Below are 27,834 nucleotides of genomic sequence, written 5' to 3'. Positions count from 1 at the left end.
AAAAAAATCGTATATAAAAAGTATTAAGTCATAAAGTAAATCAAATTTGCAGAGTAATTTTCTGTACAAAAAGTAATAATATCCCACCAAAAACATAAATGTAAAATATGGAGCCGAGTTCAATCGTTGACTTAATTTGCCAAAAAAAGAAATGAGATGTAAATGTGTGCCAAGTTCTGCAGACAGTCCAGAAATTTATTTACAAAGATGTATTAAGTTCTTAGGTTGACTGAAAACTCAATTGTTTTATTTTCCCTTAGAGAACAATGTTTATTCCAAAATATAAATTTTTAATTTGAATAATATAATTATTTTCACAAAGCAAACAACTAATGACCTATTGAACCCGATTATTTGATGAGGCTAGTTTTTAGAACCTCACAAAATATATAAACAGTATGTAAAACTAGCCTCATCAAATTATGGGGTTCAATAGGTCATTAGTTGTTTGCTTTGTGAAAATAATTATATTATTCAAATTAAAAAAGTTATATTTTGGAATAAACATTGTTCTCTAAGGGAAAATAAAACAATTCGAGTTTTCAGTCAACCTAAGAACTTAATACATCTTTGTAAATAAATTTCTGGACTGTCTGCAGTACTTGGCACACATTTACATCTCCTTTTTTTGGCAAATTAAGTCAACGATTGAACTCGGCTCCATATTTTACATTTATGTTTTTGGTGGGATAAAGATAATAAGTAGGTACGATATGTCTAATTTAATTATGTGTGAATCTGACCAAAGACTACTATGTATATACGGACAAAATCTGACGTATTTCTTGAATAAATCATTATTTTTTATTCAGTCTTCAATTAAAATCTCTAGTTTTAAAGTTTAAACTGTCAAACTCTATAATAAATATCGTAGTATTTGTATTCTCTGTGCTCTTTCATCTTTGCAATATAACGAAATAACGAACGATCGTCGATGTAAATTTTATTACATCCGAAAATAAGCAATGTTTTTATAGATAGGTACCTACCTATCTAATTCGAAATTATTGATGTGGTTTTGAACCCTGTACCTGTAGTGAATAAACGTGGAATAAACATTATACTCTTTGCTGTAGTGCAATCGCGTTTATGCGCAGTAACGATTCGAGATGTTGTCTAATCGCTTCAGACATGGTGTATATAAATATAGTGCATATAAATACTTGGGTATAGCACGACGATCGTTATCTAGCATTGATGCATTGGATCAGACAGAAAATCTGAACAATTGCTTAACAACTTTGCCTACAAAAGCCAAGGTAGTAATATGTGGCGGAGGCGTTATGGGAGCCGCTGTGGCTTATCATTTATCAAAACGGGGATGGGGTGGAGAAACCATCGTCATAGAAAAAGAAAGGTAAGAAAATTTAACGCTTCTATTGATTTTCTTGTCTTGCTCTAATAAATGCAATTAATACTGACTAAATTAGAAATAAAACAGTTGTATAAAGTATATCTGCGAGTCACAAAATGTACTAGTTACTTGATCCTTTGTTATGTTAATGAGATTTCATATTTTAATTTAAAGCATACATGCTCAAAAAATCAAGCACTACAAACTATCAACTAAAATCATATACATTTCTTTAAAGATGAATAGGTACTTATTATAATTTGTAGTCATTAGGGATTAGGTAAGTATTGATTTTTATTCCTACCTATTTAATTGCTTGGGTGAGCTTCAAAACATAGAAGTTGATGTTGAAATCTTATATTTCACATTTTTATTATTTCAAACACCTAATGTATAACATAATACACATACAGTAATCCAAAAGTAATAATGCGCATAGAAATCTTCGTCACTGTTCGGCAACTGTCATATTCTCGGAGAGTCCGAAGATGATATCTATATAGAGCGGTTAAATGCATTTTCTTCATGCATAATTTAGTCAAATTATATGTTTTGTGCTAAAAGAGATTAATATATATGTATTTGTAGGTAAGTAACGATTTTGTTTCGATAATTCCTTGTAAGTAAATAGCGAGTTTACCCCACGATTGCGAATATATTATCTTTGTTGGATTGATTTACTTGGAAAATTTATAGTACTTTTAAAGTGTCTTACTGAAGCTGGTGTAATGATGGAAGAAAAGAAGGTTAAAATAATACAAAATTTCTATTGTACTAGCTTTCCGCCTGCGGCTTCGCCCGCATTTTCAAAGAAAAACCCGCATAGTTCCCGTGCCCGTGGGATTTCCGGGATAAAACCTAGCCTATGTTACTCGTGGATAATGTAGCTTTCGAATGGTGAAAGAATTTTTAAAATCAGTCCAGTAGTTTATGAGCCTATTCATCACAATCAAACAAACAAACAAAGTTTTCCTCTTTATAATATTAGTGTAGATAAAGTATGGTTTTCAAACACAGGTTTATATTTAAACCATATATGTAAATCTTATCATTAAAATCTCAGTTCAAAAGTATTTACAGTACTGATCATTCTTCAATATTATGACAATTACGAAAAAAATAAAAACAATCAAAATCAGGGATTATCTTTATTTCTGACATTTTAGATACATCGGAACTCTTCTTCATTTTCACTTTCCCTACTGCCATCACCTGTGTAAATCATTTCATCGATTAATTCAATTCACCTTTAAAAACAAAACCAAGAAGGGTACGTAATAGCAGCTCTATATAATTTCACACAGAGAGTACACGTGCAGTCACCACCAATATTTAAAGACAACTGACGGATTTTTTAGTTTTTTGACTGACAGGCTACCGTCACCTACCGCCCGATTTGTTTTTGATTGTGTATGACCATGAATTGACTTCTATTTCTTTTGAACAAGGTGTAAAATGCAAGTTCGTTGTTTAGGGCTCTTACGATTCAATGATTCGAGTGTCTTCGGAAATACGACAATTAGCGAAGATTTGCATGTGCATTATTAATTTTGGATTACTGTAATGTATTCAATATTATCTAAAGTTTAAATATGTAATTACTTTAAATGAATTTTATTAATTGTTCATTTATACTGGTATATTGGGTTATATCACTGAGAATCCTATATAAATAAATAGGCAGGTATATATAAATAAATAGGTAGGTATATTATATATATTATATAGTGCAAATGTGATCCATCTGGTATGGTGCAAGTCTTTACAATCTCTTAGGATTGGAGCAGGGAGTCGGTGGCATTCATCAGGTCTAGTTGGTGCTTTTAAGCCATCCTTAGCCCAAGTACGAATTGCTCAGTCTTCCATACAACTTCTTAAAGATCTTGAATCACGTGGGAGAGAAACTGGCTGGAAGCAGTGTGGATCTCTTCTGTTGGCAAGAACTAGGGACAGAATGACTGTCTATAGGCGAATGAAAAGTCAGTCAGTGTATGTAACAATTTTATTTTTAACTCACCTTCAATTTTCCCAGATGCATATTCCCTTATTGTGTGAATTCCTTTCCTATCCCTATGTCACCTTATACTTTCATTAGCAGATTCTTTTTTTTTTACAAAAATCCAAATGATAAAATTGAAGCCTATAGGAATAAACAACTCAATTTTAAGCAGTTGAGTTGTTTATTATTACGGTTCATTTATTTTTATAACCATTCACAGTCGCGCCATTCGATAAAGTAAAATAATTCTAAAAATATTGGTATTTTTTTTTAACCTACCTAACCTAATTAAAGTTAACACTTAGGATAGATTTTTTTATATTTTTTTTCTGAATTATTTTAACTATATAAGTTATTTTCATTATATACCGGACACCCTGTATTCACATAAGTTAGTAAATGATGTGCATAAGTGAGTGACAGTTAAATAAAAGGGTTTTGTGTTCCTAATAATACAAGCGTTGCAATACAAAAAAATGTACAGATTATATCGGTATGAACAGGGTGAATGATAATTTTAAACATAATGTAAACATGTGTGCACCTATGATGGCATACTAGAAGATGGTTACAATGATAAACACAACCTTCACCTTGTAGATGTAAGATGAATAAAGTTTTGTGTTTCTATTGAACTATCTGCTCTTTATGTGCATTACTTTAAATATAATCTTGTACCATCTTCACTATTTAATGGGCCTGCTTCCACCATAATAGCATTATATCCAAGTTAGGCGCGATGGATACATACATTGAATGGTTATTTCTTGTTTATTTTGATTGGTTTCATAGTTTTTAACAGTATTGTAAGTGTTTATATCCTTTCCATTTATTTCAATCTAAGTTATAATACCAGATTAGACAATTTGTATATTTGCCTCAGATAGGTCCTGGGGCATCCCATGTGAGCTTGTTAGTCCAAAACGCTGTCAAGAAATTTGGCCATTGCTTAATGTTGAGGACGTCCTTGGTGGACTTTGGATACCAGGCGATGGTGTTGGCGATCCATATCTTTTTTGCATGTCACTCATGAGGGAAGCTACTGACAATGGTGACTAGCAATTATGCACTAAATCTATAAAATAAAAATGAATCCCAAAATGTGTTGGTAAGCGCATAACTTGAGAACGGCTGAACCGATTTCGTTAATTCTTTTTTATTATATTCCTTGAAGTACGAGGATGGTTCTTATGTTGAGAAAACGTAAATATGTACCACGGGCGAAGCCGGGGCGGACTGCTAGTTGTTAAAAAAAATATATTACATAGATTTTTAAGCTTCTAATTTTATAGATTCTTGCATTGCTTTTTGAACTTTATGCACAAGCCCATGTTAAACCCTTATGATTAATTGGGATTTGAATTTGTGAAATTTTGCAGGTGTAGGAATAATGGAAGAATGTTCCGTAACTGCAGTTCATTCTAAGAACGGTCGGGTTTCCGGAGTCGAAACCACCCAAGGGTCCATCGAATGTCAATATTTTGTTAACTGTGCTGGATTTTGGGCAAGGCAGGTAAGTGGATCATTATTTTTATATTCCAAACGTATTGTACTCAAAATGGAAATTTAATCAAGTATACTTTTCAAGGTTGGACAACTCGCCAAACCACAAGTTAAAGTACCATTACTGCCGTGTGAACATTATTATTTGCACACTAAACGTATTGAAAATCTGGATCCAATGACACCAGGTATCATTACCCAATGTTTTTATATTTATCAATTTAAGAAGATATGTACGATAACATAATTGTAAACTATTAAAATCACAATGATTTCTATTTGTTACAGTTGTGCGCGATCCAGATGGCTATATATATTTACGTGAAAGGGATGGGTGTATCCTAGCCGGAGGATTTGAGCCGATAGCCAAACCTGTTTATGAAGAAGAGAGTAAGTTTTATTTTAGATTAATAATTAAAAATTGTAGCTAAGAAATGCATTTTTTAGGTATATAATAGGAAACAATACTTTCATCAAATATATTATTCTATTTTTATTTTGTGCTTATGCTATTGTTATGAACATTGCGAATATACTTCTAATGGCACAGGCTAGCGATCGCATGGCTATCATATTATAAACTTTAGCAATTTTCATTAGGTACCTGGTCATATTAAATAACTTCGTTAGTAATAGATTTACAAAAAAAGAACTATGTTTTTTTCCCCTTTATTTAGGTTATTTTTAACGTTTCATGCAACTAATTATTACTAGGATTAAGTTTCGCTATGCGCACCAGCATCCTATAATTTAATAAAATCTAAAGTGAAATAATAAAATAATATAATCAATCTTTATCCCCTACAGCTACAGCACGACGCGACGATGCGAGTCAACTTACAAAAATTGTTGTTTTTGGAAATTTATATGCGTTAGTTTTTTTATTTTCTTTTTATAAACAACCGTGTACTGTTTTCGCAAGACGATATTTGTGCAAATAAGCGATTTTTTACTTGCAAAGTTTTTTTAATCGAACATTATTGAACGGTAAATGTATATAAACAGTTGAGAACTCGGCCCAACGGTGTCTCCCAGAGGACTGGGACCACTTCCACGTGCTTCTCCAAGAATTGCTGAAGCGCGTACCCAGTTTGAACCAAGCCGTCTTGCACAAACTTTGCAATGGTCTGGAAGCATTTTCACCGGATTGCAAGTGGATTGTCGGGGAAGCACCTGAGGTAATATTATTTACCTATTCCCCCTTAATTTTGTACCTTGTAGCTAATTGATACTATTTGTTCATGATTATACTGCATACAATTAATATTAGTGGTAAAATTAGCTGTCTATAAGATGTACAAAGTGTTAGTACAATCGAAATATCTCAATAATTATTATTTAAAGATGTACAGGTTTGGTTGGAGGTTTTTTCTTTATACAACTTGCATATGGAAGCGTATTTTTTTTTTTCAAGTTTATTTTTGACTATATTTACCTAGTTATATGTATTATAAAAATGCATAGCAATGTTTATTCTGTATTCATATTTAGACTGCTGTAAGAAAGATTTATTAAAAAAGAAGTATATTTTAAAAATTAAAAAGAAAAAATGGCAAGTACTGACACTAGCAGTAAATGGAAATGTTATGATCTACATTGTACAGGGCGGTATGCAGGGTGTCCTGACAATGGTGGATAATCTAAATCGTGCGTGTACGGGAGATGTGAAGAGAGGGGTTAGCACCACCCGCTGACAAAATTGTGTCTCAAACGGCTCGGGGTATACGCCATTTTTTTTTAAATTTTGAAATATTCGACGTTTTCTGGAATTTGTGGACACCACGTCCGCAGTTAAATCCCGAACTACAAACGTGATGTCCACAAATTCGAGAAATATTGGGAATTTTCTAAATTTTACAAAAATGGAGTAACCCGCAAGTTGTTTGGATATAAATTTTCAGCGGGTGGTGTTGACACCGCTCTTCCCTCCCTCCCGCACACGCACGAACTAGACTATCCACCATTATTGGGACACCCTGCATAAAGTTCATGATAATTGCAACGGTGAAAGGAAGTACAAAAAAAACGCCGACTATGCAGAAAACTGTGTTTTTTCGAATCGTTGAATATCATGAATGAAGCTGTAATGAGGCCGCTAAATTCGTGTTATTCAACGTTTTGCGAAGACATTATCATCTCTTGAGTCTACAACGAAGATGGAATTGGTAAGTATTTAAATTTTTGTTTAGCGTCTCATCTATAAGTTATTCAACCAAAAGTATAATTATATATATTGTATATTACACGTTTGGAAGCAAGCAAGGATTTGCAGTTTAAAAAGTCATTACATTTATTTTAAATCAAGAGATAATGATAAATAAAGAACTGTCATCATTTTTTCATAAATAAGGATTAACTTCAGTTAATCTTCAATCTAGGAAGTTATCTTAAAATAAAAAACAGAAGTAAGATGAAGTACAATCACACAGTCATATCTGTTAAATTATATAGACAGGGCCGTCTTAGACTATGCCGGGGCCTTTGGGCACACAAGAATTGGGGGCCCTTTGAAACCAAACTAGTTATACAAATTTTTTCCCATAAATATATGTGTTTTTGCCCTAAATTGAAACTTATAGAAGTAACTAATAAGAAATGAGAAAATTTTTGCTCCATTTTTTTATACATTTTACAAAAAAGTTACTTCTGACCAATTTTGTATTAGGTATATGGTCTTTTGATGAAACTTTTTTTCCTTATTTTTTGCTGCTGCTGTAATGGCGCTCCAAAGTTGACTTAAATTAAATTTAATTAAGAAATATTTTAAGAATTACTTTTTCAAATTACCTTTCTCTTTTTCAAATTTATCTTTTTAATATTAGCATCTGGATTTTTTGAAGGGAAACTTCTTTATCGGGGTTGGAAAAAAATTTAGTGTAACATTTTTTCGTTACGCGCCATTTTTTTCTTATCCCTACCACGCGTGATTCGATGTCTTCGACGACGTTTCTGTAAAGTTGCATATATGTATATAATTTTTGGAAAAATAAGATTATAAAGAAGTTTCACTTCTTACGTGTGTACACAAGTACACGCACACATTATTCTTTCGTAGCCGTTTCTTATTAAAATGGTAGGAAGCTACATCTACAAATAATGTATTGATTCTTTTGTATAAATAATTTTATGATCTACAAGTACTAGTTCGCGTTCGCGTTCGCGTTCGAATTCGAATTGGTGTTGGAGTATGAGTTTGTGTTCGCGCTCGCGTTCACGTTCGCTTTCGCGCTCGCGTTCGCGTTCGCTTTCGAGCTCGCGTTCGCGTTCGCGTTCGCGCTCGCGTTCGCGTTCGCTTTCGCGCTCGAACTCGCGTGCGCGCTCGCGTTCGCGTTTGCGTTCGCGTTCGCTTTCGAGCTCGCGCTCGCGTGCGCGCTCGCGTTCGCGTTCGCTTTCGCGCTCGAACTCGCGTGCGCGCTCGCGTGCGCGCTCGCGTTCGCGTTTGCGTTCGCGTTCGCTTTCGAGCTCACGCTCGCGTGCGCGCTCGCGTTCGCGTTCGCGTACGCGTTCGCTTTCGCGTGCGCGCTCGCGTTCGCGTTCACGTTCGCTTTCGCGCTTGCGTTCGCGTTCGCGTTCGCGCTCGCGTTCGCGTTCGCGCTCGCATGCGCGTTCGCGTTCGCGTGCGCGCTCGCGTTCGCGTTCGCGTTCGCTTTCGCGTGCGCGCTCGCGTTCGCGTTCACGTTCGCTTTCGCGCTTGCGTTCGCGTTCGCGCTCGCGTTCGCGTTCGCGCTCGCATGCGCGCTCGCGTTCACGTTCGCTTTCGCGCTCGAACTCGCGTGCGCGCTCGCGTGCGCGCTCGCGTTCGCGTTCGCGTTCGCGTGCGCGCTCGCGTTCGCGTTCGCTTTCGCGTGCGCGCTCGCGTTCGCGTTCACGTTCGCTTTCGCGTTCGCGTTCGCGTTCGCGCTCGCGTTCGCGCTCGCGTTCGCGTTCGCGCTCGCATGCGCGCTCGCGTTCGCGCTCGCGTGCGCGCTTGCGTGCGCGCTCGCGTTCGCGTTCGTTTTCGCGTGCGCGCTCGCGTTCGCGTTCGCGCTCGCATGCGCGCTCGCGTTCGCGCTCGCGTTCGCGCTCGCGTTCACGTTCGCTTTCGCGCTTGCGTTCGCGTTCGCGTTCGCGCTCGCGTTCGCGTTCGCGCTCGCATGCGCGCTCGCGTTCGCGTTCGTTTTCGCGTGCGCGCTCGCGTTCGCGTTCGCTTTCGCGCTCGAACTCGCGTGCGCGCTCGCGTTCGCGTTTGCGTTCGCGTTCGCTTTCGAGCTCGCGCTCGCGTGCGCGTTCGTGTTCGTGTTCGTAGTTTAGTTTTACCTAATTTCAGTGTAATGAAAAAAGGCTTCGTCGAAGGTCGAAATGATTTAATTTACGTAATATTAATATAAGTGAAACATCTTTAGGCGCGTTTAGAGTAAAATTTCAAGATCGCGTCATGGCAATACCGTCACGTCATGGAGTAAGGCGACCACGGCGACGATTCTTCTACAACGATCTTTGCATCTTGGTAATAGTGTGTGTACAAATTCACGCTGGATGTTTAGAAAATCATGTAATTTTTTAAACAGAAAACGTGTTTAAAAAATTGCAGATAATTTTTTTCACAGGGCAATGTGCGCTGACATTCAAAACATACAAGAAAATATAGAAAATAATACTAAACAAACCATACAGAGAAACCGCAACAAAAAAAAAAATCGTATATAAAAAGTATTATATTCTTGAAGTAAATCAAATTTGCAGAGTAATTTTCTGTCCAAAAAGTAATGATATCCCACCAGAAACATGAATGTAAAAACTGAACTCGGCTCCAATTTTTACATTTATGTTTTTGGTGGGATATCAATTATTAGTATCAATAGCGGATTCTATTCTCTAGCGTTTCTGCCACTTGTCTACAGGCCCAGAGATTAAAGTTTTGTCACAACGCCCATATAAAAAGCTAGGTATTCTGTAAACTTATACTTGTTATTATTTTCATAATTCCGAAAATAATTCAAGTAAATGTCTGATAAGTTAATTATAATGGTGTTCGAATCACTCGAATTATTTCTATACATAGATGTTTTGATTCGAATAAATCTGAAAATGATCTGACGTTCTGGCAACGAGAAAAGTGTATTGCTTTTAATAAAATATTTTGAGATATATGTGAGAAAAATTGTCTCCAAAAATCTCCTCCAGGGGGCCCCCAGACGATGGGGGGCCCTGGGCACTGGCCCCCTGTGCCCCTATGGTAAAGACGGCAATGTATATAGATACTTTTTTATTTTTTATTCAACAACTGATCAGACATTTGACCATGATCTCGCCTTATGTTAAGCTCGATGCGGTCCCCTTGATTGGCATGCCTGAACACAGAGGTATAGCCTATTCACTATTTTCTTAAATAGATCCGAATTGTACTTATTTATACTAGCTTTCCACCCGCGTTTTCAAAGGAAAACCCGCATTGTTCCCGTTGCCGTGGGATTTCCGGGGTAAAACCTATCCTATATGTTAATCCAAGTTACCATACCCTCTATATGTGTGCTAAATTTTCATTGTATTCGGTTCAGTAGTATTTGCGTGAAAGAGTAACATACATACACACGTCCTCACAAACTTTCGCATTTATAATCTTCTTAATATATATGTCGTGGTCATATCGTAGATTTGATCATTTCATGATATGAGTGGCCATTTCACGAAATGGTCGCATATCGTGAAATGGCCAATTTAGTTTGGCCACATCATGATGTGGTTTGGGCAGATCAAAAATGAAAAGAGAGAAATGGCCAATTAACGCACGGTTTTTTCATGAAATGATCAAAATTATTTGATCATATCGTAAAATAGTTACATTAATCGTTGGTAGAGGCGCTGCAAGCTCTGTGTTTATGTGATAAGATGGCGGCCGCTGGCGAAAATTAAATTATTCGCAGTTAAAAACTTCATAATTCGTTTAATAACAATATTATGAAGAAAGTCATAGCAAAGAATTTACGACGAAGAGGTACGAGTACTATGGAAAATGTGGATATCTTATATGTATTTAAGAAAAAATGCGACTTAAATAAAATAATTTAAGAAACTACTACTTTATTATTATAATTGTTTGTTTTTTAAAAAGCGATCCGCTTCTGGCACTCGCCGGCCGCTGCCGCGGCACGCTCGCTTTGCTCGCTCGGCTCGTGCGTTGTTTATCAAAGTCTAACCTAACCTAACCTAACTGTTTTCTACTGCAAAAACGATTCGCTTCTGGCATTCGCCGGCCGCTGCCGCGGCACTAACTTAAATGACATTAAACAAGTTTTTAGAATATAGTTATTCTGAAATTTTTTAATATTTTATGGACTCTTTATATTTTATACGATCTGGCCAAATGTGGATGACCAAATCGTGAAACGTTGACGATTTAACGATCTGATCAAACTATGTTGGCCATTTCACGATATGCGACCATTTCGTGAAATGGCCACTCATATCATGAAATGATCAAATCTACGATATGACCACGACATATATAAATCTCGTGTCACAATGTTTGTCCTCAATGGACTCCTAAACCACTTAACCGATTATAATAAAATTCGCACACCATGTGCAGTTCGATCCAACTTGAGAGAGATAGGTTTTATCCCGGAAATCCCACGGGAAAGGGAACTATGCGGGGTTTTCTCTGAAAACGCGTGCGAAGCCGCGGGTGGAAAGCTAGTATTATTATATAGTCATAGTCATTAGTAGGATAGGACTCTATAGTCTACTCGATTCCAACGTAATTCCAATTGAATATTCGTGTACTAAGGAATTGAATTTTGATCAGATGTTCAATTACCACGTAGCGGCTGGTATGAAGACGGTTGGCATATCGGCCGCCGGCGGGGTGGCTGAGGCGACTGTGGACGAAATAGTCGAAGGATACACAAAATACGACATGTACGAGCTGGACATCAGCCGTTTCCTCGGATTGCATAATAATAAACGATTCCTGAGGGATCGGGTTAAAGAAGCCCCAGGTAACGAAATTGGAGTGTGCAGTTATCAGAGTTAAAAAAATGGTCATTTTTTTAAATGTCAGAACAATAAATTAATTTCATATTTTAAAATGTCAGTCTACAAACATAATTTTATGTATTTGATAAATAAAGGTTATTAAGTTATAACACCTTAAAATACCATGTTTAAATGCAAATAAAGGATTTATTTTATTGCCTTTTGCAAAACTGTCTTTATTTCGTAGAATAGTCTGACCTCTCAAATATATATGGAATTTGATACAATAAGAGATTTGTCTGTATATTTATGATATATTTATGATAGATTTGATGTATATTTTAGGTGTTCACTATGGTCTATCGTATCCCTTCCACGAGTTTGAGACGGGCCGTAACCTTCGCCTGTCACCGATCTACCCGACTCTTAGGGACAAGGGCGCTGTTTTCGGACAGGTGATGGGCTACGAGCGGCCCACTTGGTTCGAACCTGTTGGTAAGATTACATGTTGTATATTATACTACTAATAATAATTATAAATGCGAAATTGTGTATGTTTGTTTGTTTATTACACCGTCACACTTCACAAATACTATCCTTCTGAATTATAAGTGCCAAAGTTTTATGTGGATGGATCATATAACAGATAAGTTATTATTAAAAATAAAAAAAACTCAAAAAAACGCAGCAAAATAACACATGAGCTTTTTGTAGCTCATGTGTTATTTTGCTGATACTTGATTTTGCCCGAGGGTTAGTCCGCTAGTGAAACCGCGCGTCACAGCATGTAATAATATAAAAACAGATTTGAAATTGAAAAATTTATGGACAGTATTCATATTAAAATACTGTATAAAATTTTCAACACATTTATAGATAAAGACGCAGACAAACCCAGGCCGTTCAAGACAGCCTATACGAAAACCTTCGGCAAGCCGCACTGGTTCGAAACAGTGCAAAGGGAATATTGGGCTTGTAGAGAAGCTATCGGTCTAGCCGACTATTCGTCTTTTACCAAAATTGATTTACAGGTACATAACTTAAATAAATAATATTTAAAATACTTACACTATTTTTACACTTACATTGTTTTCAAATGGAAAATGCATTCTGGGATCACTTTAATTTATCAAATAATTGTGTGCAAATAAAAAAAAAAGTTAAAAATAGCGATGAGAATGTTTTGACAGGCAATTGATCATAGGCATATTTATTTATAAATTATATTTCATAAAAGATACGTCTCATCTGGTTATCAGATCGGTGAAGGTCGATCTGCCACGGTCTCCTCTACTATTAAATTTTTCGTACTACATATATACTAATATTTGCACGGCCTGGGTTACAATTGTATTTCCGATTTGATATTATAGTCTCAGGGCAACGAAGTAGTGGAACTGCTACAGTACTTATGTTCGAACGACGTGGATGTGCCGATCGGAAGTATTATACACACGGGGATGCAGAACGAACGCGGCGGATATGAGAACGATTGCAGCTTGGCGCGTATCTCGGAGAATCAGTGAGTATTAGCATAGAATTCAAGATCGATTCTCAGGCCTACCGAAGAAATAGATTAAAATCGGTCAAGCTGCTTTAAGGAGCATTTACGCTATACCGTGCTGCGACCAGGTCGTGCCCCGTCCGCGGCTAGATCAAGCATTATACTTTTTGTGTTACAGTTAAGTGATTCCTGTCTGACCGTGATTCGGTCTTGTACAGACGGGGCACGACGTTGAAATGTCGATGGATATTGTTTCATTTGTTTCCAGACTCCGACACGGCCCGTCCGCGGCACGGTGTAGCGTGAATCTTCATCTGTAAAAAAATGCTCTCCAAAGGACGTGTCAAAAAAATGGTTTTTGAAGTTTGAACGACTTTATAGACTTTATAGTTTGAACGAGATTATAGATCAAACTCAAACTCAAACATTTATTTATTCAATTAGACTTCTTCGAGAAGCACTTTTGAAACGTCAATACATATTTTTATCATTTACCACCGATTCAGAAAGCAGTATCTAGGGAGAAGAATCGGCAAGAAACTCCATAGTTGCTCTTTTAAATCATTTCAGTATTACAATTTAATTTTACAAAATATGTAAGTAACCGTACGTATATATTATCATAATATGCCAAAGAACTGTCCTGCGGTTCTCACCCGACAACCCTCCATGGGTTTTTATCTTCCATATATTGCTTAATGCTGTAATAGGCTCTCTGAACTAAGACGTTTTTTTACATAATTCTTAAATTTAGCACTACTAAACTCTTTAATACTATGAGGAATTTTGTTGTAAAAAAGTATACCTACCTTGACCCATAAATGAATTTTTAACTTTAGCTAACCGGTAAAATGGCATTTCAATTTTATTTCTGCTCCTTGTGCCATAACAGTGTCTATCTCCTACTCTTGTGTGTAAGTCTGCGTTTTTGTGTACATATAAAATATTATTAAATATATACTGTGATGGTACAGTGAGGATACCAGTATTCTTAAAGAGATCTCTTAGTGAGTCCCTAGCACGTAAATTATATATAGAGCGTATGGCTCTTTTCTGTAATATAAATATAGTTTCAATATCTACAGCCCTGCCCCATAGCAGAATTCCATAGGACATAATGCTATGATCACGAGCATTATTTCAGTTACATGATGATCGCGCCAACGATCCAACAGACGCGCTGCAAGGTGTGGATCAGACGTCACCTGCCGCCCAACGGCTCGGTGACTCTCTCCGACGTGACGTCACTGTACACGGCCATCTGCATACTGGGCCCGTTCACCAGGAGCCTGCTGTCTGAGCTCACGGACACGGATTTGTCTCCGTCCAACTTTCCCTTCTTCACATTTAAGGAGCTAGACGTGGGTCTCGCTAACGGTGTTCGCGCTATGAATCTCACGCACACGGGTGAACTCGGATACGTGCTCTATATACCTAATGAGGTAATTTCAGTGTGGAAAAAATAAATTTACTGTCATATTTTGTTTGTATCAAATAGAGAACTATTTATGTAGTTATGTGATTGTTTGTAATGTATAAAAGTAAAAACTAAATTGAAATCTTTCGCTTGAAGGATACTGGAGATTATTAAAACATGTAGTCTGGAGAACTCAGCGTTAACTTACGTATCCAGTGGTTTAAGAATTTTTGAATCTATCCCAAAAATAGTACCCGAGATCAGTGCGTTCAAACGGACGGTTAATTGGAAATTCTTAATAAATAAAAAAGTCACTCAAGAACAGCCGAACTGATTTGGTTTAAAATAGCTAAACATAGAATACTTTTCCTCTTTTTTTATGAAGAAAAATTTTCTTAAAAAAAGGAATAATTTGTCACCAGTTCGCGCTGCACGTATACAACCGGCTCACAACAGAGGGTGAGAAGTACGGCATCACACACGTGGGCTACTACGCGGCGCGGTCCCTGCGCGTGGAGAAATTCTTCGCGTTCTGGGGACAGGACCTGGACACTATGACCACGCCGCTAGAGTGTGGGCGCACGTGGCGGGTCAAGTTCGACGTGAGTACATGCTCCAAGAAGTAAAAATTCATTTTGTCCAATGTCCAATACTATTGATGAAATATGTGGCCAACGATGTATATGATAACGCTGAAACGTAAGTTTTTACAATTTTAATAGTTATTTTCCTTAACCAGGCGAAGATAAATAAATATATAAATCTATATTATAAATCGTATTCACAACTTTTTTTTGTAACAGAAACACATACCGTTCATCGGGCGAGACGCTTTATTACAACAGCGCAAGGAGGGCGTACACAGGCAGTACGTGCAGCTGCTGTTAACGGACCACGACCACGAGCTGGACCTGTGGTCGTGGGGCGGCGAGCCAATATACAGGGACGGCAATTACTGCGGACAAACTACCACCACGAGCTACGGGTTTACGTTCAAGAAACAGGTACTTTTTGCTTTTGTATAATCTGTTCCACGACATGTGACATCTGCCAACCTGCACTGGGCCAGTGTGGTGGATTATGATGATGATTATTTACAATTCGGTTGTTTTTGGTTGATTTATTATCATGACGAAATAACCTTAATTATTATTTTATTCAGGTCTGCCTTGGGTTTGTTCAAAATCTGGATAAGGATGGCATCCCTCAAAAGGTTACGAACGAATACATCTTGAGTGGTCATTACGAAATTGATATTGCTGGAATAAGGTAAATAATTTAATAAATTCACAGTTTAAAATATATGAAAATGTATTCATTCCCTTTTTTTATCTGTATTTTTTGGTACTAAGGGAATACAGATTATTATCAGCATTGCATTATCTTTTTAACTGTAGTATTTATATTTTGTAGATACGCAGCAAAAGTAAATCTGCACTCTCCGAACTTGCCGACAAAGTATCCCGACAAGGAACGTGATGTTTACCAAGCCACAAGGAAGTTACACGAATCGCAACACTTGGGAAGACATTACCAGCCTTAGATAATAAGGCGCGAAAGTGTCAATAAAACATTCATAATAGTAGAAGATCCACTTTCACCGGCGTGATAATAGAAAGAGACCAATTTTATAATAAATTTAGTCTATTAAAAAATGTATTAAAAATACATTTTTTATTATTTAAAAATGGAAAATCCTGGACAGGACATTTTTAATGAATGAAAAAAAAAATACCTTTTAATTAATTGCAGTATCAAGATAACAAAAAAAAATTATAATAGACTTATATGAAACCTACAGAATGTGCAGTCATAGTCGTTTTCTAATATTTACCGGGACAAATGGTTAGGTTGGCAGGTATAAACAGGTATGTCGGTACCAGTTACTTTCACTTGATAGGATGATGAAAAAAAAAATTGTCAGCGCTGTTTTATTACAAAATTGTTTTATTATCTCGAAACTGCAATTAATAAAAAATGAAAATAATTTTTTTTTAATAATTAATTAAAAAATATCCTGTCCAGGATTTTCCCAGTAAACCCATTTTTAATACATTTTTTAATACACTAAATTTATTATAAAATTGGTCTCATTCTATTATCACGCCAGTGAAGGTTGACCTATATTTGGATCTTAGACTATAATTATTATATCATCACTGTGATTGGTAATATTTGCTGTGTTTAAAATGACTAGTTTATCGAAAACCTTGCCTTAAAAGTAATATACCTATAGCTCTTTCTTGCAACCCTTAAAAATTATAGGCCAAAGTAAATGTTTGCATTAAGTTAAGTATTCAAAGTGGAGGTATTTTAATATTATTAGAAATATATTATATTTTATTAAATCATACTTACCATATTATAAACGTACAAGTTTGTAAGTAAAGATTGATGGATGGAATGGATGCATGTTTGGTACTCTTTCACATAAAAACTACTGGACTGAATTGGATGAAACTTTACAGGAATATTAGTTATACATCAGAATTATATGTGAACTAAAAGTAATACTAAGTTTGCACGCGGGATCATCCGGAGGCCAAACCGTGCGGATCACTGGACAGCTAGTATTTTGTAATATTTAGAACAGTAAATTGAAAATCAATAAGAAAGTTTTTAAAAAATTTGTACTAAGATTAAAAAAACATACATTGTTTTAATATAAACAAGATAAAAGCAATAAATGCATAGTTATGTAACTTGTTTTTACCATTTTTCTCAGAATATTACATAAATATGAAGAAATAAAATTATTCTCTATTCAATAATGTCTTTTATTTCGTCAATTACATTTTAACTACATTTTGCATGGTGAAATTCCAGCATATACTTCAAGTTTTAAGAGGAACAATACAATCATTACAATTCAATATTATAATTACAACTCTTATTACTTAATTTCAAAAGGATCAAATATTCAGGTATCCTTATAATTCTTGAAATAAAATTATGTATGTTACTCTTCATTTTTATACAAGTGTATAATGTATACATTAGTCTATCTCAAGATGTTGTCTTTCTATTACATTCATTATATTTTTATTATTTATTCTATTACATTCATTATTCATTTTCAATAAATTGGTCAAAAATCTGTTAACTTAAACTTAATATTCTTAGGAATAGTAGATATAAATAAATGATAACAATTTGTATCGACACCTACACCTTAACTTAGCTTATAATTTGTTACCACATAAATAAATAAAGTTTTTTAAATCGATTGCTCTATATTAACAGTATAGGTACATGACATTGTAGGCTTCCTTAATTTTTCTCGGAATGCATCACAAGGTGAAGGAGTTGAAAAATCAAAAGGTTTAATGTTATTATCAACCTTCTTACGTAGATATGGAGCAGCCACAGGTCTCAATCTTGACGATAGGACTTTACCAAATGTTGATGATTTTCCTTTACGGACCTTTACATGTAACATATGTGATATATCTGTTGTACATGGTAATAGTGGTTCAGGGCTCTTTAATGTGCACGGATCCTCATCTGTAAATTTAGGTCCAAACAGCGATTCAAATGAACTGCTACTACTAAGCACCTCTTCTTTAACTCGCAATTCAGGTTTATATGGTGTTTGTAATGCCTTCATCAAATCTATGACATAATCATCTTTTTCATCATTAAGTTTTAATTTTTTCATCTCTTCCTCCACTCTCTTTTTTTCTTCCTCTTCTCTTTGTTTTTTTTCTTTTGCTTTCAGCATATTAGCTACTTGCTCAGCTAAAATATTTGTGATTGGACTTGGAGTATCACTCAAAGTTAAAGATGGAATAGGTAGCCTTGGACACATAGGTAAAAATATCCGACTTTCTGAAGATCTTACATCCGGTCTATCTCGCAAAGAAGGGATTTGGAACGGACTTCTGGAAACTCCATCTGAATTGCTTTCCTTTACAGTAGTCTTGGATAAGTGACTGTCCACTAGCGCGAATAATGAAGAAAAACCAGCTGAATCCGACATATTCCTGAATTTTGAACACTCAATGCAGTTTAAAACCTTTTTTTATCAGAATTCTATATGTTACGATTTAGGTAACGATTTTGTAAAACAGTTTTCCAATTTCTTTGTTGATTATTTTGGATCAATAGAGGCAAAGACAACTGACTGTGACAACTGAGATTGTGTCATAGAGTAGAGTAGGTAGCTCTGGCACTATTGTTTATTGATTACCTATTGATTAATATGTCAAAAAGGTAAATTTTAACACGATATGTACTGTAATTAATTCTCTGTAATTGGTCATGTTTAAAAAGTTTTACGATTTTAATAAACTATATTATATTTTAACAAAAACATTTGATAGGTAAGTGTCTAGCTGTGTGTCTAGAAGAGCAAATAATCATTTAACACATATTTTATAACGAAGTAGGTACATAGGTACCTACCTAGATTATATTTTAAGCTATGGCCTGTAATAAGTATATAGTCTATGGCTATGGCTATCTTCTGTGGCTATCTTTTTGTGAATTGTGATTATCTAATGACATTGACACGTCGTTCTCTGACTCGTACTATACCTAGTGTATCTGTATTGTTTGGTGCCTTTCCTTCAAAAATATGGACAGTATTTTCTATCATAATCATTTTACTATCATTGAAATCGAATGAATTCAGATTGAATATTATAGTAGACGAAGCTTTTTAGGCGAAATCTGTAACCTCTACTATTACGGCTATGTAGTTACGTGGTAAATCTTTAGATCGGCTTTAAAAGCGCTCGCCATGTCGGGTGCAAAATATGAACAGCTGTCGGTCAAGACCGATGCCGAAGAAAACGAATTTATTGCTAAACCTAAAGGCAAATGGTTTGATGTTTGTTTTCAAAAAAGTCTCCTTTCCCTAGGATTGATACTGCTGTATTTTTCTCTATCGATAGGCCTTACTTTTTATCAGAGATGGCTTTTAAAGGTAAGAAATTATTTTATTGTATAAGCAATTATATAGCATGTTAAAACTAATATTATTGTACCTCATATTATACACATGAAATGTGCATAATATGAGGTACAATAATATTAGTTTTAATGAAAACAAAGTTTCAAAATTATTTATGCCAGTTTATAACCCAAATATTTTAATTATGTACAAACACACCTATATTCAATTTGGATTCTGTCAACTATATAGATTATTGTTCAGTAAATACTAATTGTAATTGACCTTCAAGATACGTAAATTATGTTTATCAATCTTGTACTGTTTATCTTGTAAACCTCTGGTACCATATTCAATTTTTTTGTTAATTCTATTTGCTTGCTTTAGTTTTTTCACTTGATTCTTACATTTTAAAACTTTAATTGCTTGATCAATTAGATTAAATTTTGAAACTTAATGGTATTAATTTTATGGTTTAGGCTTTAGAGAGATAATTTTATACTTTTACTCCACTGATAAGACTTACATTTAGATAATTTCCTTCAAAATTGAATTAACATTTTTTCATTTCTCAAATGTAACCCAAAATTTCAAATAATCACTCTCAAAACCAAAACACTTGTAGCAATACAAAAAAAAGTACCAAAAAAAATTTAAATTAAACTCAATTATTTTATTGCAGGACTTTCACTATCCCCTAACAGTGGTGATGTATCACTTGATAATAAAGTGGATACTGTCTGTATTTGTTCGCATCATTTTGCAACTAATAACTGGGCAGCCGCAACTGATGCTATCGTTCTTGACTTGCCTTAGATCGGTTGGTCCTACTGGTTTAGCTAGTGGGATCGATGTGGGCTTCTCGAATTGGGCTTTGGAATTGGTTACAATATCTTTGTATACAATGACAAAGTCAACTACAATCATATTCATTCTTGGATTTGCCATTTTGCTGGGCTTGGAGAAGAAGGTGTGTATTATTGGAATATGAACAATTAAATCTTAGTGAGGATAGTCTAATAAGTGTAGTACTTTTGAGTTACACTCTGTCAGTAAAATAGTACTGAAGTAATTTTGTCTTCACTTTCTATATTTATTCATATTTAGACCAAAAACATAGTTTTGTGTCATATAAACCTTCATTTTTATTGAAGCTCAACTTAAATATACCAATAATTAGAAAACATATCTATTGTATTTATGATTATTGAGACTACATCACCTGATTATAGCACCAGCAAATTCTATTATTATTTTTATGCACAGTGTAAAAGGATTGTTTCTTTATTTGCTTTCCAAAAGTATAGTTTATTAAGATGTATGTTGCAAGTAATTTTGTATTCAGTATTTTTATTATATTATATCACTTGAATATGTTAATTAATTACCTAAATGCTTTGCGATATAAATGTGGTGCCAAAGGGCGAATGGGAAATGTGCAAGCCTGCAAATGCTAACTGTTACTTATTTGTATAACTGTTACTGCCCAGCAAAATTTAACTTTTAATGAATATTTGATTACGATCAAAAACATTTGTTTTCAAAAGTTTGTTTGATGGTGGTATGAACGCGTTAATCTCAGGAACAACTGGTCCGATTTGATTTCGGTGTTAGATAACACATTTATCGAGGAAGGCTATAGGCTATGATTACGTTAAGACCAACAGGAGCGAAGCCACGCGGGTGAAACTGTGAAGCGCTGCTAGTTGCCTAATATCCACACAAACCAAACTTTCTCACTGAACTGTCTCTTTATTTCTAATGCAACTTTAACCACCTTAATCCTTAATAATTTGAAAACTACATATTATTTAATTAATATATTGTTAGAAGTAACTTTTGATTTAATATTTTTGTGGATGAATAGTTGTCTAACCGACTTCAAAAAAAAGGAGGAGGTTATCAATTCGGCCGGTACGTTTTTTTTTAATGTATGAACACCGATTACTTCGAGGTTTCTGAACCGATTTACGTGATTCTTTTTTTGTTCGATGCGGGATGGTGTCGAATTGGTCCCATAGAAATTTTATTCGGATAGGCCCAGTAGTTTTTATTTAATGAGCATTTTTGTCTGTATTTTTAAATGTTGCAAGTGCAAGTTTGAAGTCGGTTGTTTTTAATGCAGTTATCACTTGTTTTAGTTGTCACTGTTACCTGTCAGAACATGCTTAGCTGTCGAATACTATATAAATTGCCGCTTTCCTGTGACTCGTGGCGCATTCGTACGAATCGTGACTAGGGGCTCGGACGTTGTTTATACTACGTTTGATCCAACTACCCACACTGCTAATAGTCGTTGACTCGCTGCGATTTGTTATCAACTACCTACATCAATTAGGTAGCTGTGTAGAATCTCAGTACATTCTTATGACATTCAAACTAATATTTAACCCGGCCTCTCGTGTTATTTCTTATAATATGTATATGACGGCGCCACCATCGAAGCTTTAAAAAATAACGAACGGTGGACCAATATAAAACAGCGCGCGCGCACGACTCGGGTCATTCGTTCGCCGACCGTTGCCCAGTGCACATCTATCACGAGCTTACTATAACTTATTTGTGATATTTATTTTTATTAATGGTCATACTTGTAATACCAAGTGATTTTATGGAGACCTTCGTGTTCAATCAATCTCGGAGCCTGACGCCTACATATATGTTATTCAAGAATCTCTGTCATTAAAATATCAGAGATAAACAAACATTATAAATTAATAACTCAGCCCCCGGAATCACAGACACAATAGAAAATCTACTGTGTCGTGTCGATCGGGCCGCTCGGGGCTCAATAGGTTAATTATACATACAGGTTTTGAATAAAGGTTTTCTCCAACGGTTTTCTCTTTTAATGAGAGCCCACAATATGCTTTATACCTTGACCAATTTCTCGAGTAACTTAATAGACTCGAAAATGAAATACTTACGCTCATACTAAGTTCACAAATATACGATATGCGATGTTTTTACTATAATGTTTTGATAAAATATGTAATAACACTAAAAGCAAAGCGAATAACATTTTTATCAATATATGCGAATATTGCATAATTTGCGAATGTAAACTCGAATATATATATCTGGAACTCAATAAAAAAGCACAGCGAAATTATAATAATCAACTTAATTGTTTACATATATTTTTATATTTATAGTATGATATGTTTATCATCCCATGTATAAAAAAAAAGATGATTTTTTCAGTCATGGTCGTTAGTTGGCATCGTGCTTACTATCGCAGCGGGTTTGATGATGTTCACATACAACGCATCTCAGTTCAATCTGTTGGGATTTGATTTTCTTCTACTGGCTTCGTTTGCTGGTGGCCTAAGGTGGACATTCGCCCAACTCTTGATGCAAAAATCCAAGCTCGGCCTACATAACCCAGTAGACATGGTTTTTCATGTACAACCTTGGATGTTTTTGTCCCTTCTCCCTTTCATGATTGCATTTGAAGGTAAATGGTTTTTAATTAGATAGCATATTTAAAATATAGAAGAATACATTTAACACTGACTTTTGAAAATTTTACAAACATAGAAATTTATACTATAGACATAGAGTAATAAAAAGCTTTATTAATTCAGGAAGTATTATATTGAATTGAAAATTATTATTATTATTTTTCTCCATAATACACGGGTATCGCCGTAAGGATGATACCCGGTCCTTTGGAAGGCTTACGTGGGGACACAGGTCCAACACGCAGAGGCCCTTTAGAGAATTTAATGTGTTGTGGGACACCAGCCGCAGCCTGCCCATGACTGCACTATAGAGATACAGCCCTGGGCAGTCCGCGGCCAATGTAGGACTATTGCAGAAAAATGGAAATGAATAAAACTGGGTTATGGAAGGGGGTGTTAGATGGACTGGTATATTGGGTCTATGGGGGCTATGGACGTCTGCCTTTTCAATATTAAAAATTGAAAATTATGGCAGACGGTGACTCGCCAGTTCGGTCGATGGGCTCCCAAAAAGGTTACCGATAATGGCAACAAGGGGGCAACATCAGCTGAACGGCTGGGGGTGTAGAGAGGTGCGGCACCGGTTTCACCATCGCGAGCCCGCGGGCCCGGAGCGGGTTTCCCCGCTATTACGCCATTAGACACTTCCACCCCCGAGCATATAGCTCTAGCGGCTCCACTCTGGACGGCCAACAAAGGCAAGCCAGAGGTGGGGGATCCTGAACCTCGTCATTGTTCACTCCGAACTGCCACCGGGACAGCCCAGAGGTGAGGACAGGCACCTCCCCCGGGAGCGCTCGGTTCCCGCGGGGTCGCTACTCCCCAACACCTCGCCACAAGGTGCCCTGCGGGGTGACTGACTGCACGGTTGGGATATCTATTGTAGATAATTATTTATATTATTTTTGCATTTATCGAGGAAGGCAACGAAAATCTTGCCAAGATATTCCCTTTCACTGAAATGCAGTTGTATAGGTTAGCTAATAATAATAAAATAGAACTCCAGACAGTAATTGGTACCTAATATATTGTAGGTTTCAAATGCTTTGATGATTTGATGAGTCTGCCGCCGGGCGAGCTAACACCCACAGTGCTAAAAGTGTCTGTGGGAGCTACGATAGCATTCGCTATGGAGATCAGTGAGTTCCTGGTTGTTACGTACACATCTAGTCTTACATTATCTATTGCGGGTATTTTCAAGGTAAGATATCAATATTATAAGTACTATAACGCAATAAATTAAACCATAATCGCTGCTCATATGAAATAGTTGTAAAATTACTTGACAATAAATATCTATTTATTCCACCTGATAGTGTTTTAGATCTCAAAACAATATTTGTCATGCAAGATATTAAATAACAGCTTTCTGATTATAAATATTATGCTGTAAGCACGCACGTTAATAGTTATCTCACGTCTTACTCATTTTCTTCCAGGAACTGTGTATTCTAGTCTTAGCGGTAGAAGTGAGCGGGGACCAATTGAGTCCCATCAACGTTGTGGGGCTGGTCCTGTGCCTGACCGGCATCACTGGCCACATTATACACAAAGTCCTATTTATAAAAGCGGTGGCTGGCTCGGTCCGGGCGTTGGAGGATGACGACTTTGTCAAAATAGGAAGGACCAGAGAACCCAAGAGAAAAGATGAAAGGCACGAGCCTTTGTTGGACGATCAGAAGTGGGAAGACGTTCCCAGCGATGACAGCGACATTGACAGCAATGTCGTTATATACGAAATACTACAACGACGAGACGGCAGTTAGAATATCGGACGATTGGAAGTCTATCACATTGAACCATTTCATAAATATTTATTATCAACAAACCAAAAGACGTATTTATGTGGATTTTGTAATTATATCTACAATAATGATAAGGCGCTATAAACAATAGCACCTATGTTTTGTATCTATTATCTTTTGTTATCGCGAATTTAAGAATTATTTGTATGATATAATGTAATAATTGTATATAACTACGAAAGTATTTTAGTATCTCAATTTTTTCCATACACACAGTTTTACACCTGTATGATAATATTGAATATTAAAATATATTCTTTATTATATTATAACGATGATAACTGTTTTAAAATTGCTGTAAGAGTTGATTTTGACTGTAAATTTATTAATTATTTGACTTGTGCTCTAACACTATAATATTATTATGACAAAAATATCTATTCACAATAAATGATGTATATATACACTTATTATAACTATAACACGTTACTAAAGCTGGGTTATTTTCATGATTTGATTCGAAACCTATGTGTACATTATACATAATATAATACAAGTCAATATTCATGAATATTTTGTATGTAAATTACAAAATCCTTACGTATTTTAAAAAATATGTATTTTATTTTAATTGTTAAGATTAAGCTAGTATATTAGTATTTTTTACTTTTAACTGCATAAATCATTCCATTTATGTAAGAAATGCTATTAGAAATATTTTATTTATTAATTACGAAGATCAAAGTTTTTTGTTTGTTTTTACGCTTTAGTGTATTTGTGTATTAAAAAGTCAAAGTATGTATATTTAAAAAGGCTATGTAACTAGATGTTTCATATGTTCATTTTAATTATGTTATTTGTTTTCTATTGTTTATTTGTTACAGGGTATACAATAAAATTGTTATTTCTTTGAATAATATAATTCTAATGCCAAGACAATTATTTTCAATTTTTACAAGTCAGGTAATAGTTAGCTTGTATACAACATGTGATATTTTTTCTTTTTTTATTTCTGTTGTAAAAAAATATAATTAATTATAATTGATAAATAATTATAATACCATTACCCAATCCATTGTAGAATTATATACTTTTAATTATAATGAATCGCACAAGCGCACACATAAGTGTTCAGTAATACTAGATTAACATTAAACTCTACAGTGAGACTAAAATAATAAATTGCAAATATTAAACACCAAAATGAAGTGCAGATATTTAGACACTTTACTAGGTGTAGTAGCTTTATATAATATATACAGTAGTGTTTTATAAACCATTTTATATCAACAAAAGTGAATATAAAGTCAATTTGATATACAACAAAATTTAATCTCTTGGTTAAATTATAATAATGCATTTAAACCATACATTATCTAATTTAGTAAGTGGATATATGATTCCCAAATAAATTATACGACTAAAGATATGTTTTATAAAATCTATAATCGCATTTATATGAAATTCGTAATGTGTACAGTCAGAAGCATAAATATATTACCATTTGCAGATTAGCAAAAATATCTGTCATAAGAACGGGTTCAATAATATCTGTCTGCCCGTATACAGCAAAAATATCTGACATTAGTAGGCAACATAATAAAGTGGCATCAAAATTATGTGACGAAAATGTTACAGCAAATAATTGTGATAACCTCTCGAAGCATAAATATGTGACGTCACCTAGGAGGCAATAATATCTGACACAATTTTATATTTCTGTATTGTAAAATATAATTGATTCCTCACAAAAAGCATAAATATGTGACACTAGCTTTCCGCCCGCGGCTTCGCCTGCGTTTTCACAGAAATACCGCATAGTATCCGTTCCCGTGGGATTTTTGGGATAAAACCTATCCTATTTGTTAACCCAAGTTACTCTTTATATGTCTGCTAAATTTCATTGTAATCGGTTCAGTAGTATTTGCGTGAAAGAGTAACAGACACACACATACACATCCTCACAAACTTTCGCATTTATAATAATAGATTAGTAGGATAGGAAGTAGGATTATAGTAGGACTAGTAGGATAAAATTGGATAGGATTTTAAAAAGGCGAAACGTTTTTTATTGAATTAGTGTTTTGTATTTTGCTGGGGTAAGAATATGAACAAAAGACACATTATATTTTGTAAATATTTCTTATTTAAATGAAATTACGATAATTTATTTAAATGAAATATGTTAACTTGCAATAATTTTCGATACTCAATAAAATAATAGCAATATTATAGGTAAAAGAAAATGAATAACGGAGCAATCGTGTCAAAGGTGTCAAACGCCGCTAACGTCAAATATAACAAAACAATTTCTAAATAATACACGAAGGTTACACTGAACCTTCAAATAAAATAGATCTACCCAAGTGGGTATTCATATAAGTATATGAATACTTTAATTTATATTTTTTTTTTATTTATTTTTTTTTTACTTTAATTTTATTTATCTTTAATTTTTTTTTTTTTTATTTTTTTACTTTTTTTTTGTCATGATATGATATCCTTCTAATATTATAAATGCGAAAGTTCGTATCATGTAAGGATGTTTGTTACTCTTTCACACAAATAAAAGGCAAAACAATGGAATTTGGCACACACATAGAAGGTAACTTGGATTAACCCTTATGAGAGCTTTTATCCTGGAAATCCCACAGGAACGGAAACTATGCGGGTTTTTCTTTGAAAACGCGGGCGAAGCCGCGGGTGTTAAGCTAGTAGGATATAATATCTAGACATACAATATGTAGTATACAACGACGGCACATATTAATTAATATGGTAATAATGTTTTAAAACAACGTAGTTAAAATAAAATTTATATTTTGTATTAATTCAATATTAAATTAAAATAAAATTGTGTCAGATGTTATTGCTTCCTAGTTGATGTCACATATTTATGCTTTTTGTGTGAAATCAACGCAAAATACAGAAATATAAAATTGTGTCAGATATTATTGCCACCTAGTTTGTGTCACATATTTATGCTTTGTGTGAGGAATC

The 27,834-nt window shown here is 34.9% G+C and overlaps 3 protein-coding genes across 4 annotated transcripts; 2 read left to right on the top strand and 1 right to left on the bottom strand.

Annotated features, from left to right (window-relative positions):
- Positions 1-832: 832 nt before the first annotated feature.
- On the top strand, positions 833-17,499 carry LOC123704958 (pyruvate dehydrogenase phosphatase regulatory subunit, mitochondrial). Of its 2 annotated transcripts, none has more exons than XM_045653468.1 (16): positions 833-1,357; positions 3,131-3,343; positions 4,241-4,404; positions 4,733-4,866; positions 4,942-5,044; positions 5,145-5,246; positions 5,862-6,034; positions 11,641-11,833; positions 12,156-12,305; positions 12,687-12,841; positions 13,190-13,332; positions 14,459-14,756; positions 15,154-15,333; positions 15,535-15,735; positions 15,894-16,000; positions 16,145-17,499. In XM_045653468.1, exons 1-16 carry the CDS (start codon positions 1,110-1,112, stop codon positions 16,272-16,274), a joined length of 2,694 nt encoding a protein of 897 aa, XP_045509424.1. In that variant the 5' UTR covers positions 833-1,109; the 3' UTR covers positions 16,275-17,499. The 2 variants fall into 2 exon arrangements, with proteins under 2 accessions (XP_045509424.1, XP_045509422.1); XM_045653466.1 differs by having other exon boundaries at positions 835-1,357; positions 13,184-13,332.
- LOC123704959 lies at positions 17,493-18,953 on the bottom strand. The gene has a single exon (XM_045653469.1). The coding sequence runs from the start codon at positions 18,708-18,710 to the stop codon at positions 17,949-17,951; it is 762 nt and encodes a 253-aa protein (XP_045509425.1). The 5' UTR covers positions 18,711-18,953; the 3' UTR covers positions 17,493-17,948.
- Positions 18,954-19,248: 295 nt separating this feature from the next.
- On the top strand, positions 19,249-26,306 carry LOC123705269 (solute carrier family 35 member C2). Its single transcript, XM_045653977.1, has 5 exons — positions 19,249-19,658; positions 20,308-20,595; positions 22,830-23,082; positions 24,124-24,290; positions 24,529-26,306. Exons 1-5 carry the CDS (start codon positions 19,473-19,475, stop codon positions 24,853-24,855), a joined length of 1,221 nt encoding a protein of 406 aa, XP_045509933.1. The 5' UTR covers positions 19,249-19,472; the 3' UTR covers positions 24,856-26,306.
- The last annotated feature ends 1,528 nt before the right edge of the window (positions 26,307-27,834 follow it).

Source organism: Colias croceus, chromosome Z (genome assembly GCF_905220415.1).
Source record: "Colias croceus chromosome Z, ilColCroc2.1".
In the NCBI taxonomy this organism is placed as follows: Eukaryota; Metazoa; Arthropoda; class Insecta; order Lepidoptera; family Pieridae; genus Colias; species Colias croceus.
This window is presented reverse-complemented; position numbering and strand designations above follow the sequence as displayed.